Source organism: Thalassophryne amazonica, chromosome 12 (assembly GCF_902500255.1).
Source record: "Thalassophryne amazonica chromosome 12, fThaAma1.1, whole genome shotgun sequence".
Lineage (NCBI taxonomy): Eukaryota > Metazoa > Chordata > Actinopteri > Batrachoidiformes > Batrachoididae > Thalassophryne > Thalassophryne amazonica.
The window spans coordinates 90,555,608-90,574,635 of record NC_047114.1 but is presented as its reverse complement, the minus strand read 5'-3'; the positions used below and the strand labels follow the sequence as shown (position 1 = coordinate 90,574,635).

Here is a 19,028-nt window from a genome sequence, read left to right as displayed (position 1 = left end):
TGCTGACTTTGATTTTTACATATTTATAGCTCTCTTCTGTGTTACAACACAGAAATGTCATTATGATCACCTCTGTGTGAAGGCTTACTTCACAGTGGCAAATTTACATCCTCACCCAGATATGCACATGATGTGGTTAAAGTAAAGCCAAACTGTCTCTATCGCCCCCTAGTGGCCTGTTACAGTGCAAAGCATTACAGTGGAAGTCCAGCATTTTTCAACCCGGGCTCTATTTTTAGATCTTTAGGGGATCATCTTGTCACTCAGGACAAAAAGGAATATAAATGATGTCATATTGATTTAGAACATAAAAACCACAGGCTAACTGGCACTTACAAGTAGCGGGTAGGAAGTTAAGCTAAGGGGCTAACTGTGCAGTCTTAAAAAGGTTTCTTTTGTATTTTGTGAGGTAAATGTGCAATTTAATCAGTGCAGTATTGATTTGGAATGCAAACACTGTCACAGACTCACTGCATGCTTAATATAATTGTATTTGGCAAGCTAAAAATACTCACAGTTGTGGACTGGAGGCTAAGCTCAGATGCTAACTACAATCTTTTAAAGTGGTTCTTTTGTATTTTTTGAGTTAAGTGTACATTTTAATCAGTGTCGTATTGATTTAGAACACAGACACTGACACAGGAAAACTGGTTGCACAGTGTAATTGTATGGGCCAAGCTCAAACACTCACAGTAGCGGAGTGGATGCTAAGCTAAGTGGCTAACTGTACAGTTGTTTGTAGTTTTTTTTTAAATAAAAGGTTATTTTTGTGTTTCGTGAGGAAAATGTACAATTTAATCAGTGCAGTATTGATTTAGAACACAAACATTATCACTATCACAGTGGTGAATTGGAAGCTAAGCTAAGTGGCTAAAGAACGATATAGTCTTTTTCAAAAGTTTCTTTTGTAGTTGTAGATCCTCTCCATACTACCAGACCCTTCTATTTATATTTTGCCCATCTGGTGTTGACAAGAAGTCTTTTCCTGAGTTCTTTTAGCTTGTCTTGTATGTAACCGTACAAGACAAGCTATTATGTAGCTGGTTAACCCAAGATGGTGTTTGTGTTCTAAGTCACTTGCTTTGGTACTGAATGAAAAGATAAAAGAAAAAAATCTAAAAAAATGGAGCCTAGCTTGAAAAATGTGTGGCCTTCGTCTTTAGTCCAACCAAAACTATATTCTATAATTTTTTAATTTAATTCAAATTTTATTTAATGAGGTTAGTCCCATTGAGATCGAGACATCTTTTGCGAGGGAGACCTGGACAATTATAAGGTTTCCAATTCACCAGTTCTGGCTGTTTTTGGAGTGGCTGAACTTGCACAGTGTGTATTTCCGCCAGGGGTAGCACTGTAACATCTGGTTTTTCATTCCATCTGGTCTTTATGACATCATCAGGAATAAGTATTACTGAAATAAATAAAACGAAAACTCATCTCACAGTGTTCAAGAATGTTAAGAGATAAATTGCAAATCTTTGAAGCCACCCTTCCCCAAAGGTTTATCTAAATCTGTCTGCCGCTGAGATATTTTTACTTTTAGACATATTGATAGATGGACAAATGGTAGTCATCACATGATCTCTTTTACAGGATCTACTACTGAGCTGGAATGCATCATTTCAAATACTATTGGAACTTGTAGCAGATATAGAAAATTGGAATTGACACCATCAGGCTGAATACTGTGATGACACATTTCAAAACAAGAAGGTGAAATTCCTCATTAACACCTCCATGTAGTTTTATCTTTTTTTCTTACTTTTTAAACTTTGCATTGATCACAAAGTTTGTCGGTTTATATTTGATGTTTATTTCCATGTTGATGAGGCTGGACGAGCATTGTTTCTGGCCTGTGGCTCTTCCAGAACAACCTGATACTGCCCAGTAAATATTCTTAATTTGTTCTCCTCATTGTTTCCTCATTACATTCAGGAAAGAACTGGTGTGATTGATGTCCTTAATATCATTTGTTTGCTGCCCCATGGGTTCATGGAAGAGTGATCTTTAGAGAACCATTCACTCCGTCCCACAGAGGAGCATAAATCTAAGTATCAGATTTTGTTCTGTTCCACACCGAACCTGAAGTCCAGTTTAACTTGAACTCAAATAATGGGAACATTAACTTCCAGTTTGTTACTAAAGAGCAAAAATATTAAGTTGATCTAAGTTAATGAACTTGCATTGGACAGTTAGAAAAAATATTGTACCTTAAATATGTATTTTAAAGCTACAGTGTGTAGGATTTAGGAGGATTTATTAGCATTTATGTAACACCTAAATAGATCCTTGTCATTTGATTGGTGGTTTTTATGTCACGTGATATGGATCATTTGTCCCATTTGCCATTGTGTTCCATTTTCCATGCAATTTTGGTTCTATACATTTTGTACCATTGCACACCGCGACCACTGCACGCTCACACTAGTGGCGAAGGCGCTTAGCTTAAAAACAAAACATGGTGGAATTTGTTTTGGTGACAGACGGCGATTTGAACAAGCTGATTGATGGTGCTAATTCTCCTAAAAAAAAAAACAACAAAAAAAAAAAAACAACAAAGCCAGTAAACCGTCTGGAGTCATTTGCAGTATTCACTGGGATGTCTCTACCTGAAGCGCAGGCACTGTCAGATTAAGATCTTGACAAATTTCTGTCACAATTTTTCACTGGACTGAGGAAAGCAGACGGCAGTCTGTACACAAAGAAGTCAATACACGGCGTCAGATATGGACTATATCATCAGGATTGTTAGGCGTTATATAAAAAAATATAAATAGAAAAAAATATATAAAAAAAATTTGTATAATATAGAATATAGCATTCATAATCAGCTGTGCATTAGAATGTATTGAATCAGTGTGTTTTCATAAACTCTGAATGAGCCCTTCATCTCTACATGGGCATGCCCCCCACCCCCCGATGCAAGCCGCCATGTTGCACCACCATGTTGACACAGTTGACCAAAAGGGACATACTCTGTCTTTCACATTTTGCAGAGTGTTCAGAAACACAACACTTTCTCTGAGGTTTTGGGCAAATTACACGGCAACCAAAGTGAAAATGCAAAGAAAAAGTAACGATGCGGTGGAAAGTGGACATGTGTTGCAGTTTGTTTATGACTTGGAGCTGAAACATGTCGAGGCGGTTGTGCAGGCGAGAGACCGCAGCTACTTTGGCTAGGTGCGTAGGCTAACACTTACCAACACAATGTGTCCCATTTGCCTTGTCTTCTCTTCTCCACTGGGAACCAAAACACTGTACTTTTCATGACTGCTTCGGTGATTGCAGCCGAAAACAAAACAGTACACCATCTTTCCGTGTGAAGTGATGCTGTGTTTATGTTGCACAATGGCAGGCTGTCCCCGTAAGTGGTCAAATCCCGCGATATCACGCAGGGGTTCAAACAAGACTACGCTGCCTTACTGACAATATTATGGATGCTTCCAGAAAGCTGACATTCTGCAGAATCAAGTGAGGACAAGCAGAAGTTATCCTCTGGGCTAAAATATAGTTCCTAAGTCAAAACTACTACAGATACATTATCTAAATCATAAGAAGAAATGAAAATGCAACTGTTTTACCAGTCCATTACAACATACACTCAACAAAAATATAAACGCAACACTTTGGTTTTGCTCCCATTTTGTATGAGATGAACTCAAAGATCTAAAACTTTTTCCACATATACAATATCACCATTTCTCTCAAATATTGTTCACAAACCAGTCTGAATCTGTGATAGTGAGCACTTCTCCTTTGTTGAGATAATCCATCCCACCTCACAGGTGTGCCATATCAAGATGCTGATTAGACACCATGATTAGTGCACAGGTGTGCCTTAGACTGTCCACAATAAAAGGCCACTCTGAAAGGTGCAGTTTTATCACACAGCACAATGCCACAGATGTCGCAAGATTTGAGGGAGCGTGCAATTGGCATGCTGACAGCAGGAATGTCAACCAGAACTGTTGCTCGTGTATTGAATGTTCATTTCTCTACCATAAGCCGTCTCCAAAGGCGTTTCAGAGAATTTGGCAGTACATCCAACCAGCCTCACAACCGCAGACCACGTGTAACCACACCAGCCCAGGACCTCCACATCCAGCATGTTTACCTCCAAGATCGTCTGAGACCAGCCACTTGGACAGCTGCTGAAACAATCGGTTTGCATAACCAAAGAATTTCTGCACAAACTGTCAGAAACTGTCTCAGGGAAGCTCATCTGCATGCTCGTCGTCCTCATCGGGGTCTCGACCTGACTCCAGTTCGTTGTCGTACCTGACTTGAGTGGGCAAATGCTCACATTCGCTGGCGTTTGGCACGTTGCAGAGGTGTTCTCTTCACGGATGAATCCCAGTTCACACTGTCCAGGGCAGATGGCAGACAGCGTGTGTGGCGTCGTGTGGGTGAGAGGTTTTCTGATGTCAATGTTGTGGATCGAGTGGCCCATGGTGGCGGTGGGGTTATGGTATGGGCAGGCATCTGTTATGGACGAAGAACACAGGTGCATTTTATTGATGCCATTTTGAATGCACAGAGATACCGTGATGCGATCCTGAGGCCCATTGTTGTGCCATACATCCAAGAACATCACCTCATGTTGCAGCAGGATAATGCACGGCCCCATGTTGCAAGGATCTGTACACAATTCTTGGAAGCTGAAAATGTCCCAGTTCTTGCATGGCCGGCATACTCACCGGACATGTCACCCATTGAGCATGTTTGGGATGCTCTGGACTGGCGTATACGACAGCGTGTACCAGTTCCTGCCAATATCCAGCAACTTCGCACAGCCATTGAAGAGGAGTGGACCAACATTCCACAGGCCACAATTGACAACCTGATCAACTCTATGCGAAGGAGATGTGTTGCACTGCATGAGGCAAATGGTGGTCACACCAGATACTGACTGGTATCCCCCCCAATAAAACAAAACTGCACCTTTCAGAGTGGCCTTTTATTGTGGGCAGTCTAAGGCACACCTGTGCACTAATCATGGTGTCTAATCAGCATCTTGATATGGCACACCTGTGAGGTGGGATGGATTATCTCAGCAAAGGAGAAGTGCTCACTATCACAGATTTAGACTGGTTTGTGAACAATATTTGAGGGAAATGGTGATGTTGTGTATGTGGAAAAAGTTTTAGATCTTTGAGTTCATCTCATACAAAATGGGAGCAAAACCAAAAGTGTTGCGTTTATATTTTTGTTGAGTGTATATATATATATATATATATATATATAAAATAAACAAATTATAAATTATTAACCTCACTTGCTCAGTTAATAATCCTTTTATATTTAAAGAAAATCCATTGGTTTTGTTGTTGTTTTTTGTGTTGCTTTGTCTTTAAGTTCAATAAACAAAGTTAATGAGTAATCACTGCGCTAATAGTAATTAAATATATGAAATATATTGTAATTGATAAAATATTAATAAATGATAATAACTGATTTCAGTTTTGGACAAAATACGGTATTCACTCGTCTGAGTGCCCAGGGCATTCTGTACAACATTCTTCCTGAAGAGGGTTTGGACCACTGCACAAACACAGCCAGTATTATGTTTGTTGGAATGCACATTTCAATAAAATGTCTGAATTCATCACAAATAACTCACCTGCTTGTCTGTTTTTGTCCTGTACAAATCCTTTTCTCATTTATTAAATGTGTTCCTTGTCAGCTGATCTTTGGCGAGTCCGTCGGAAAGTTGTGTATATGCCTAAAACTTTGAGCAGAAATACAGAGAGAGAACTTTCCCAGTGGTTGCCTCTGTTTTGTTCTCTAATTGTTCATATCTTGCCAGTGGATGTCCAGTTGTCGTTAAGCTGCTTTCTCTCGTCAGCAGTAGAAAACCGGTCATTGCAGATTTCCATCTTACCCTTCACAAATAGCCATTGTCCCTGAACACTTCCTGTTTTCTTGCACGAGAATCAAACTAAGGGCACTTTTGAGCATCAGTTCCACTACCAGCGCACACTGATGACATCATCACAGGTAACATGCGAAGAAGATGAGAAAAACATTGAGAAAATTCATTACTTTTTGCTGTTTATGATGTATTGGGTCCCAAAGTTATTACGTCTGCCAGGAACACAATAAAATTATCAGCATTTATTTGTCTGTCTCTGTTAGCGGGATTACGTCAAAAGTACTGCACGGATTTTGATGAAATTTTCACCACAGGTAGATATTAGGTCATGGAAGACGCCATTAAATTTTAGAGATGATCTGGATCTGGATTCTTGATTGTTTTATAGGCTTTGAAGGATTACTCTTAGCAGGATTATGTCAAAATTACTGCACGGATTTTGATTAAAGTTCCACCACAGGTAGCTATTAGGCCACGGAATACTCTATTAATTTTAGAGGTGATCCGGGTTCCAGATCCGGATTCTGGATCAAGTTTAATTTTATATAGACTTTGAAGGATTACTGTTAGCAGGATTACGTCAAAACTACTGCACAGATTTTGATTAAAGTTCCACCACAGGTAGATATTAGGCCACGGAATACTCTATTAATTTTAGAGGTGATCTGGGTTCCAGATCCGGATTCTGGATAAAGTTTCATTTCATATAGACTTTGAAGGATTACTGTTAGGCCTTGAAAGACTTGCTCTTGTTTAATTTATGTTTGCCGTCAAATCATCTTTCTTCCAAAAAGTGGGTGGGCTGATGCTCGGCCATGGGCACACTCTGATGTACAGATACAGTAATCTTAATTATGATATTTTTTTTGTTTGTTTGGTTGTTTTTTTTTCCATAATTGAGCAGTCCTCATGTGCTGGTGCAGACTTCAAATCAGTCCAATCTTTTCCAGTGTTTCCTTGAAATGTGAAGCTTTGAACATTGTCTGTCTTTTGGAAATGGCAATTTGACACAAGCTTCACACTGTCACAAATCAGTATTCTTTGCAAAAGTGAAACGAGGTTCACCGCCTCACTATTGAACGTCTCATCACTTACCTGTTGAGCTTCAGTCGAGGAGCAGACTGTGCTCGACTGAGCGTCCCTCTGGTTCCCACAATTTTTGTTTCTCGCTGCACATTTGAAGCTTCCTTCATCTAGCACGTTTCAGATGCCGGAGCTGGATCATTGTTACAATACTATACAAACCAGACCTGCACAAGCTCCGGCTTCCCCAACAACCTTCAACAACACATGAACTTCAGCCCTGATTTAAGGACAGGAAAAAAAAGGTAAACAGCGAGGCGAAATAAAGACCATTCTTTTTGAGAGCAGTTTTTCCCTCCGTCTTTCCCTCCCAGGCCTCCACATGGGAGAGATATTAGGCGTTTGTGTTTTAAGGAGCTGTGAAATACATAAACCATGAGCCGCAGGAACGCGAGACCCTGTGGATATGCAGATGGGCTTACTTTGCTGGTGTCAGGGATGCTTAGACGGAGCAGACACGGGAGCAGTTCTCATCTAAAGGATTTTCTTAGGAGTGTGAAGGGACAGGGTGGCGGCAGCGAAGAATGCTCAGGAGACTCGAAAACACAGAGTGGGAGGAGGGAGCGCCAGAGATGAGGATAGAGAGAGCTGACAGTCCCCAGCGGCCCTGTAACTATATCCAGAGTCTGCTCGCGACATCCAGAGGGGAGGGGGCTCAGGCAGGGCCGTGCTGATTGGCCAACCAAGGAGAAGGGCTAGGGGAGCGACAGGAAGTGACCTCAGCGCAATGAGGCAGCTATAAAAGGCGAGCGAGCTGGCTTCCTCCCTTGGCTCTCACTAAGAAACAGGCTGCCAGTCTGATTCCATCCCTGGTACAAACGCAGGAGGAAAGAAAAACAAATTTGCACGTGATGGAGCCATATTTAGGGTTAGAAAAATTTTACTGTGTGTCACATAGAATATCAATCACCCTAAATAAAATTAGACCAATAAAGCAAAAATGATAAAATGTTAATATTTTAAACTTCTCTTTAAAAAAAAGTGCAATTAAACTTATTACTATTTAAAGGTTTAGTGTCACTGTTTTGTTTTTGTTTTTTGTTTTTTTTTAGGATTTATTTCATAAAAAGAACTTTCTTTCGCACCACTATAATTTTATTCCTTAGCATTTGGATAAGGGATTCATAATATGATGTTGCCAATATGATCAAAATTCATGCTGCCTGGAAACAATTTAGAATTTCAACCCCCGAGGGGGAGACATTCAAGGGATCAGATGCTATGATTAACCATTTTGTAGATTTGGAAGTGATGTACTGGAAAGTTTATGGATGTTAATGTAAGATGGGTCACAGGTATTCTCAAAACCTCACACACGCGCTTCTTCCTGTAGTTAGACTGCATGAGGGCAATGAAAGAAAAGACAACATGCACTATGTAATTTCCCCCCAGATACTGTAAGATAAATATGTCCTCTTAATTAAAATGAGCTGTAGTTTTGCAATATGTTACAAAAATAAACCTACATTATAATGCTGGGATTTTGGTAGAAACTAAATTTTCTCTTTTGTGAAATTTGAAAGGTCATGTAGCTTTAAACTGCAAAGCAAATTTCTCTATACATTTCATGATGGTGCATTCAAATGCTACACTCAAGAATTGACAAAAGGGTGTCAGCTGCATTGGGATGATGGTGGGAAGATGAGCGCGGAAGGAAAACAATTATCCAGCATGGTTTCCTTCCTACACATATGTAAAATTAATCCATGATAATGTTTTCATAATTGCATTTTTACCCGAGGCCAAAATATGGGGTTCCCAAACCAGCAGGGAAATGTAATCCTTCCAATGTGTCTAGAGTCGTCTCTTGTTGTCTTCTGTGTTGGACATGCCTGGAAGACCTCCCTAGGGAGATGACCGGGGGCATCCTCATCAGACAGGCAAACCACCTCAGTTGGCTCCTTTTGATGCGAAAGAGCAGCCGCTCAACTCAGAGTCCCTGCCGCATATTCGGGTTTATCTAAGCCTAGATGCCCAATGGAGGAACCTCATGCCCACCGCTTGTATCTGCAACCTTGTTAGTTTGGTCGTTACCCAAAGCTGATGACCATAGGTGAAGATTTGAGCGTATAACGGCTGGTAAATCGAGAGCCTCCCCTTCTGGGTCAGCTCTTTCTTCACCGTGGCAGTTTGATACGCATCATGTACTATATAATATGGACACAGGAACCAATCTGATAACCTTCTTCCCTGTCTTAAAACAATAAATCCATTAAATGCATTTGTCTGGATGCATTTTGCTAACCTAGCCATCTAACAAAGCATCACCTCAAATTGTGAAGCAAGTATTCCCCTCCCTCAAAGGAAAACATACATAACTCAGATGTGAACTAGAAGTCTCGGATTGAATTTTGTTTTTAATTTCTAACAGCTCATCCAGTAATTTTAATCAATATCAGATAGATACCAATCCAAGATATCGCCCTTCCAACACATTTGGTTGTAATACATTTTTCATGATGTTTGCATTAGGGCAGGTGAGAGCTTGTATCTTATAAAATGGGCGGCCCCTCAGGTATGGTGGGGCTGTGCGGCCTGATGCATGTGGGGATGGTTTGGCTGTCTGGGTTGTGGGGTCTCATGTTTGCTTGGGGATCTGGGGTCGGGGGTGGGACCTCGGGGGTCTGGGGGTGTTGCTTTCTGGTGCTGCCTGGTTGCTCTGTGGGCGTGGGGGGGGGGGGGGGGGGGGGTTGGGTGCTGGCCTGCGCTCCCTGCGGCTCCTCCCTTGCAGAGCCTGGGTGCGCCTCCGTGCCTGAGGGTGCTGGGTGGCGGGTTGGCTTGCCTGGGGAGGGGCCCGGAGCCACGCCGCAGGGCTGCTGGTCCTGTTGGGGGTGAGTGTGGTGGTGGTGGTGGTGGGTGTGGGGGGGGGGGGTTAATTGGGTGGCCGTCGTTTCTTCTCGTGTGGGGGCTTTGTCCGCCTTGCCGTGGGAGGGCTGGGGGCCGTTGCCTGGGCGATGGTGATGCCTCTCCCTGGAGCTCGGCGCATATGTGGCCCTCCATGCCCCTGCCTCTCTCTCCGGGTTAGTGGGGCCTGCCTGTCTCCTCGGTTGCCCCTGCCGCTCTTGGGTCTCATCTCATGCCTTCCCTGATTGGCGGACTGCCCTGTGGGGTGGCTCATCCTTCTCTGGCTGCCTGGCCCCCGTCTCCCATGTTGGTTTGTTCTTCCCCTGGGCTTCCAGTGCTCCTCCGGGACTGCCTGCCGCTTCCCAATCTCGTGGTTGCCCTGGGGCATCCCTTGGGTCTGGGGGTGGGCCGCAGGGTCTGGTGGGGCCGGTGTATGCGGCCCGCTCCCTATATATATATATATATATATATATATATATAAACGTGTTTGCCCCCTTTACGTGTTAGATTTTTTTAGGACATCAAAAAACAAAGCAAAAATTCAGGCCTTGTATATTAGAATTCCTAAAATCATGCTCTTTAAGCTCACAGTGAAAGTTAATCTCTACATCATGAATTAAAAGAAACAAAAATCTAAAAGCCAAAATGATGGTGTGAATAAGTAAATGCCCCCTTTAGTATAGCACATGTAAACCATAACTTTTATAAACAGTTTTCTTCAGACAAGTCAGGGGATGGATACATGAACATTCCCAAGATACTGACTATGTCTTGGACATTATTTACATGAATTATGTAGAAATACAAACAGTATGGCACTCTATGGTAAATCTTTGTGGGGTAGATAGTTCTCAAAAACTGAGTGACTGTATAAGAAGGTGCAGAGTGAGGAAAGCCACCAAGACACCAGGACAACCCTGAAGAAGTTATAGATTTCTGCGGCTGTGATTGAAGAGATTGCGCAAAGTGCAGGTTTTGAGTGTTGCATCACCAGTTAGACAGCTTCATGATGAAGTGGTATAGAGAAGGTTCCTATGAAAAAGAAAGAAAGAAAAAAAAAACACTTGTGAGTTCAGCTACAATTTGCCAGAAGGCACATTGGAAATTCAAGCATAGATTTGATGTTTTGTTGAAAGAAAATTATTCTCTGTGCAACTCCACAATGAAGGCAGGAGTGGTGATACACAATGCAAAACTTGCACTATGCACAATTTCTTCAATCACAGCCACAGAAGTCTATTATTATATTATAAATAACTACCGTTGAGACAACATTCCAAATGCATTCTTCAACTCACAATGCGCACGAGTCAAGTTGCAGCCGTAGATAATTTCTCTCTGATTCTGGGAGCGATGACAGAATGGTTTCATCAGCCACGTTCTGAGAGCAAATACATCATCACCTATGAAGCGATTATTTTATATAGCGTGGCGTCAAGCGGGACAAAACGTGGCATCCACCAGCGGGACAAAGCGTGGCATCAAGCGGGACAAGCAGGATGTGCTGGCACAATGAATTGCGCGGCAGTGCTGGAATCAAGTTTGTGCAAGTGTCACTGTGCCTTTACACTTGTAATGTATAGTTTGCGAGTATAAATATTTTAAAACAACCACCGCCCTCTTAAAATTGCAAACATACTGTGCCTATATCTCTGTGCCATTTTCCCTTGATGCACCTGCACGCTCTCACATGCTCTCATACAAGGTCAGACGGGCAGGTGCAGAGTTATTTGCATAATGAAACAGGCCAGATCTCTAAAGGGACGGCGGCGTGCACCAGGGTCAAATGAGGGCTGCACATATGGCAGAGGAATGGATCTGTGAACCCTGCAGCATGCGTGACCTTATTCCTCAGCCTCACAGAGATAGGCAAATCGAACGGCGATCAAAGGCAACAGTCATCCAGCTCTCCTCCTGCACGCCTGCATGGATGTGCAAGTATGGCAACACCCCCACCCCACCCCACCTCTCATGATGCCTGCAGCTGCTCACAGAAAGATTGTCTGTCAAATGCATGATCACAGAACACAATATTTACTCATTTACATTCCCTTTTTGCTGAGCAGTGATGCAGATGGCGTTCTGTTAGTTTGTGCTGATGCATAATAGTTTGATTACTGCTACAGGAACATCCTTGGGTGATGCATCACGCCACATGTTTGTGTCATTAGGAAAAAGATTCTTAAAGAACATGTGGTGCTATTTTATAATAATATACTCTGTAAATTCAGCATGAAGCAATTTTCCTGTTTATTTTGGCCCTTGAGAAGATGTTTCCATTCACCTCTATTCCTGGAATATCAGTGGTCATTGGGCTGTAGTTGTTAGTATTACTCACAATTATTTCTTCTTCAATTCAGTTTATGTCAGTCTGTTGCTAAAACTGAGTTACTGCCTGTTTGATACTTTAAAGACTCTTATAGGGGAAGTAGTTTCACAAATTTGTGAATGTGCACCTCCATTGAGATGAGCAGCCCAATGATTATGTGGTGGGGTTAATAAAATTGCATATTATTTGTAGTCAGTGCAGCAAATTCTTGGTTACATCGAGATGCTTAGCCACATGAGTGTAAAATTTAGCTTATTTTATATGTTGAGAGTTAGACGGTGTAATAAATGGACCACAACACTCAGCAAAAAGTTGATCAAAAGTCCTCAAAGAACACAGTGATGCCACGCCCACATTTCAGTGTTTGAAATGTAAAAATGTGCATAGAATTTTAAACAGTGAAGTTCACTAATAATAAAATCTCTGAACTCATTTCCATAAATATTGCAATTTTCTTATACCATGGAGCTGGTAACTTGCCCTTGACTGACCTTGAGCATTGATCTCAACCAAAATTAAATGACTTCTTTCCTTCCATAGGCCCACTGACCCTGCTGGGATTGATCAAAATCAGATTCAGCATGTTTAAAATACAGTGGCTTGCAAAAGTATTCAGCCTCTTGGTATTTCCCGCATTTTAATTTGTTTATGGCATTTCATATACAAAAAGTAAACCAGGCTTCTCAATATAAAAAATTCTAAACTCAAACTGAAAGTAAATCTCTACAACTTGATATAAATTAATTAAAAATATAAAAGCCAAGATGATGGGTTGCATAAGTAATGGGCCCCTTTGGTATAATACCTGTAAATAATCAGTTTAATTGCCAGTTTTCTTCAGTCAAGTCAGGGGATGGATACATGAACATTTCCGAGTCACTGAATGTCTTGGACTTTATTTACATCAGTTAAGAAGAAATTCTTAATTTCTCCAATCACAGCCACAGAAGCCTTTTTCTGTGTTGTCTGGATTTCTTTGTGGCTTTCCTCACTCATCTCCTCACATAGTCACTAAGAACTGCCTCCTCCAGACAGATTTACCATACAGTGCTATATAGTTTGTATTTCTTAAAGACTGATGCAAGACATATTCACTCATACACTCATCTTCAACTGCTTATCCGAGGTCGGGTCAAGGGGGCAACAGCTCTAGCAGGGGACCCCAGACTTCCCTTTCCCGTGCCACATTGACCACCTCTGACTGGGGGATCCCGAGGCATTCCCAGGCTAATATGGAGATATGGGGTCTCCTCCCAGATGGATGTGCCTGGAACACCTCCCTAGGGAGGTACCCAGGAGGCATCCTTACCAGATACCCAAACCACCTCAGCTGATGACTGATGCAAGACATATTCAGTTACTTAGAAATGTACATGTATCCATCCCCCGACTTGTCAAAACTGGCAATAAAACTGATTATTTACGTAGTGTAAAACAAGGGAGCAGCCGAAGAGACCTACTTATACCAAAAGAGACCACTGCTTATGCAGTCCATCATCTTGGCTTTTATATTTTTATCTAATTTATGTCAAGTGGTAGAGATTTGATTTGAGTTTGAAATTAAGGAGCATAAATTAAGAAATTATAATATTGAGAAGCCTGAATTACTTTTTGTGTTTGAAATGGCATGAACAAATTAAAATGTGTAAAAATCCAAGGGCTGAATCGTTTTTCAAGGCAATGTAAACACAAGTCACTAGTCAAGTCAAGTAACTCAAAATTTCTCTTGCCTTCACAATAGGGATTAAATCAAGTTCAGGAATTCGAAAAATAGTTTGCTGTTTATAATCTTGAAAGATGTCATATCTCAGTGTTATCAAAAGGTAAAAGCTGCAATAATTCCTTGACAAAATGTCAATATTTCACTTGTAGATTTTGAGATGTCTTGCACACTAACAGACTGCAGAGTGCGTAACCTCAACTGTTCTCTGTACCTCGGTGGAACTATTTCTTCATATAGATTAGGGGTGTGTTGATTTAACAGGTGAATTGACAAAATTTCCATTTTTTTTAATTCCAAAAATTACTGTTGTATAGTTGCAAAGTTTACATGTTTGCAAACAAAAAAATAGTAAAAATGGGAAGTAAGGCAAGAATTTAAAATGTAAACTCCAAGCCTTTACACCAGTGATCTTGAACTTGTTCCATCAAAGTCTTGAGGGTGCAAGTTTTTAATTCCTACTTCAGCAGCGGATTTCACTGATTAGCTCCTCCCCTTTTGTCTGATTGGTGTTAATCAGTGAAATCATCTCATTGCAGTGAAAAGTTGTATGAGGTTGTCCCTTTTCATCCCCCCGGTATGAAATATGGGAGGATATAGTAATTAACATGTCTGTCCGTCTGTCCATTACCGCTTGTTAGCGTGATATCTCAAGAACCAGTTGACCAATTTCATTCATATTTAGCACAAGTTTGTACTTGGGTGATCCCCCAACACCAGTCAATTTCAATGACCATGAGGCCAACTTCAAGGTCACAGTGAGATATTTAAGATATTGTTATTGTCACCTTTGTTAGTGTGATATCTCATGAACCAGTTGACCAATTTCATTCATATTTAGCACAAGTTTGTACTTGGGTGATCCCCCAGCACCAGTCAATTTCAATGACCATGAGGCCAATTTCAAGGTCACAGCGAGATATTTAAGATAGTTATTGTCACCTCTGTTAGTGCGATATCTCATGAACAAGTTGACCAATTTCATTCAGCATAAGGGTGGACTTGGGTGATCCCCCGACACTTTGCATTATTGATTTGTGGGGACCGGGGGCGATATGTCATCTCCTGATGACTCTTCTTTTGATCGTGCACAAGCACAACAACACAGCGAAAAATGAATTTAGAGCTTTTGGCTCATTCGAAGAAAGTAAATACAGTTTAGCTGTAAGGATTTATGGATAAATCAAACTAAATCTCTGAACTATAGTTCCAGTAGATGACACTATAATGGCTAAAGATGGTCAAAGGGCACTGCAGTTATCGATAAACAGCATGCTTAGAGCATCCAAGGTTAATCCTGGGTGGATAGATTTTGCTTACATGGTGGTTGTTGGGGTGTAGAGTCCTGGTAATAAACCCGAGAGGAGATTTGGGTGCATCTCCACTAGATCCATCCCATCTCTTCGGGGTAGCTGGCCTGATGTTTGGCTTGGCAACAGTTTGATGAAGCACCACGGTACTGTGTAAAGATCTTTTTATTGACGCAGTGACGATGGGCAGCTCTCTGGAAGTCTGAGTCAGCAGATGTTTGTGCTGCAAAGGAGTGTGCAGGTTCACAGGCTGAGCATTATTCACAGCAGATTCCACTGGGCGCAAGTCAGAATTTTAAGGCCAAGCAGTGAACTGTTGTGTGAAGAAAGAGCAGTCGTCTCACTGTATTGAAATTGACATGGAGGCAGATGTTGATTGTCGACAGTCTCACGTCATCAAATGTTTACTGATGAAATGATGAGATCGTTTGTCGACCTAAAATGTGGGTTTCAAGAATAATTTTAAGTTTTGTTGGACTCAGAAATGTATTTCTTAAGGAGATGGATAATTTTCAGTACTCTAATGTTGAGGGTAGAATTCCTTGTATTTATCTGGATTCTGAGGTTGGATGAGTTCACATTAGACTCGACATGTGAAATATGTGTCACATGACGGATCCCTCCACAGGACAAACAACTGTGTGTGTGTGTGTGTGTGTGTGAACCTGAATGACAGAAATCCCCCCCCCCCCCCCCAAAAAAAAAAGACAATGCAGGGGAAACGGTGGGAATTACAAATTATTTTTTATGTTGGAGCTTTGTTGTGGTTGTTGTTGTTGCTCCAAAATCACTTTGGCATTTAAACAGACGTCAGCGACAACAGCCAATTAACAGACCAAGGCAATGGATGAAGGGCCTGAATGGCAACGTTTGAATTGGTTTACATAAAAGCTCAAATTTGAAGGGAACCACAACACACACAACAAGAGAGGGTCCATTTGTTGCAGTACTTCAATTCAAATTGTTTTCTATGTAGCTGCTATGGTGCCTTAAGTTTCTTCTTATATGTGGGAACTGTTTTGTTTTTTTGTGCATGAGTGAATTTATTGTTGTTTTTTAAATTATTATTATTATGTGCACCGACCTTGTCGCATTTAATCGGTATCTACACGTTTGAACTTTGCCATTTGGTGAATCACTAATTGAGTGGGCGAAGTAATCACCCTTCTTGTTAATGACGCCCACATTCATATTCATTCATAAAGGTGCTCTAAATTAAATTTTAAACATTGATATTGCAGCCAATAAATGTTTTCTATGTAATGACTTGGCATAATGACATCCTGTGCAGAGAATGAAGCATCGTTCCCTCTGTGTGTGTTGTTATCGGAGCGTTTCTGCCCCTTGGTTACATACCTGGGACAGCCATGTTTGGTGCATGAGATTCTTGTGCACGAGAGTCCTTCTTCTTCCCCACATTCATAAAGAGAGAGCAGTATTTACCGCATAGCTGTTGCATTTAAGATGTTGAGTGGTAGTGACTTTGCAGAAATTCCTCCAAATCCACATTCAAAGGCTAAAAAGACGGACCAAGAATGTGGTCATCTTAAAATCAGCATAAATCCTATTTTGAAAGCCATTCAACAAGTTTAAAATTCTCCAATTGGACTTCTTTCTGCTTGTTGTGGAGGAATGAAGGTTGAGGAGGGGTGGCCGCGGAGAGAGCCTTTGTTTTGGTCCTGAAAACTTGTTGTTACTGTGACATTTAGTGGTAGAACAATCATTTAGTGTACCTTTAGTTTGTAAACTGATACATTTCCCTTCGCTGTCCACTGAAAAAATGAGCATGTCTAATGAAGGCCAACACTGAGGGTGAAGGGGAAGAATCAAGCAGGTCAGGGGGATGTATGTGTGGTGTATTGTTATGCACATGAATATTCACAAAATTTTTCATGCAGGCCCAGATGAAGGAGCACGCAATCTTTTTCATGAGTTTGTGATTTAATATCCTTTAAAGTGGCAACAGTTCATTTAAGAACACTTTGCCCTTGTGTTAGTCAAAGTTAAAATAACCACTATTTGCAATTTTTGAATTGTTGATAAATTCTGCATATCCACATGGTTTGAAGTTGCACTGTTTTCTACCCACATTTTAATTTGAATTTGTCTTTCACGAAGAATTAATGACTCTTTCCACCGTTAATCAAAAAGATGACATCCACTATGTTCAAAGTGCAAAACCTCCTCTGAACAATTAAGACCCCAGCTCATCATCCAATTTCTGCCTGATGGGAACAGATCACACATCATACCGTTTCCTGAATGAGTCATGAAAATCACAGGCAGGAGTCTTCGCCGCAAATTTGCTGAGGTTAAATTTAATGTGAAGGAATAAAAGACGAAGGAGGCACTCAGAAGCCCGGCGTGCCATTCGCGCGCTGCTTATTTTTCTTCTTGTGATTTCCTTTGTGTGTGTGTTTCTGTTGTTGTGTCTCTGCAGAGGAAGGATTGAACCACGAATGTAAGCTCTGCAGCCAATCGTTCGACTCGCCGGCGAAGCTTCAGTGCCACCTGATCGAGCACAGCTTCGAGGGGATGGGCGGAACCTTCAAGTGTCCCGTCTGCTTTACAGGTGTGTGCTGGGCACGCGTGTGTGTGGGCTAATGAACGGATAGATTTTTATTTTTTTGGTGCAAGACGGTTCTTTTTGTTTGTTTGTTTGTTTTTTGTGCAGTCGCACAATTAAAGCTTTGTGTTCGGGTGCAAAACGGCAAATGGATTCTAAATGAGTTGTGGAAAGGTCAAGTGTGCAGGTCGACGAAAGCTGAGAGCAGTTTGCTGCGTGTGGCTTTTTATTTTTTTTTTATTTAGTCAAATTGCCTCCAAATCAAGGCCACGGAAATGTCATGAGGTGAGATAGGGGAGAAAGAAAGGGAGAAGAGGGGGAGATGGGGGACAGAGGGGTGGGGAAAGGAAAGGAGATGTGCTAATTGTGGGTGGCAGTGGTGCTGATAGCTGTAATGATCTCATCTGTCTCAGTGCGTGGAGGTGGAAGGACCGGACTCCTCCGGAGAGGATAGCGCCCTCCTTCAGTGTCAACAGGGTTAACTATCTCTATAATGAAATCTGCAAAGTCGTTAACTTCATCTCTTCACGCTTTCTCTATTCTCAGCTCTTTACTCTTCTTCACACTTTTTTGGGGTGGAGAGAGAATCCTCTACTCGTTTCACCTGTTTCTCCATTTGCCAAATAAAGAGAAGATAAAAAATGACATCAATTAAAATCATTAGCTCTCATTTTGTTCCCTTTGTTCACATCCTTCATCCACGTCAACAGCCGGCTCCTTATTCATTTTACTCGCCCCGCCCCGCTCCACTCTACTTCTCTCGTTGCTGTTTTGGCGTTATCTCTCTGTTAGCAGCAGCCTATTGATATATATCCACCTCCATCCTCCCCCCGTCCCCTACAGGGGCCTGGGCATTTAATATACAGAGCATGCCTCCTTCATCTGAGCCTTCATTTTCCACCGCAGGCTTTGACAGACAGGTCCCTCCTCCCCTCCCGTCCATATCGATCACGGTGCATGAGAGAAGCAGAGATGCTGGGAGGGAGAAGAGGGATGGAGGGACACAGTGCACCCTCAGGACAGCGGTCGCAGAGCAGACAGACAGATGGGCGAAGGGCTGTGGTTGTGGGGGGAGACGGGCTGCGGAGACTGAAAGACCTCCCTCTGTTGGGGATGCAGGGGACAGGCAGACTGAAGACGGAGCACTCTGAGGAAAATGACGAATTGAGAGATTGGCTGACAGCTGCCCTTGAATATATTCCTTCAAATTGAGGCTGGCATAAAATGGAGAAATGGCACCAGTTTAACTCCCCAACGTGAGCTCATAGTGTAGATCAGTTTTGATTATGACCGCAAGCCCCAGT

General features: G+C 41.8%; 1 protein-coding gene across 5 annotated transcripts in view; it reads left to right on the top strand.

Annotated features, from left to right (window-relative positions):
* The window catches only part of LOC117522219 (zinc finger protein 521), a 296,467-nt gene that overhangs the window by 184,651 nt on the left and 92,788 nt on the right, over window positions 1-19,028 (top strand). For all 5 annotated transcript variants that reach the window (XM_034183612.1, XM_034183611.1, XM_034183609.1 and 2 more), the window contains one exon: window positions 17,599-17,730. In XM_034183612.1, coding sequence (XP_034039503.1) covers window positions 17,599-17,730 — 132 coding nt within the window. The remainder of the gene's footprint in view (window positions 1-17,598; window positions 17,731-19,028) is intronic.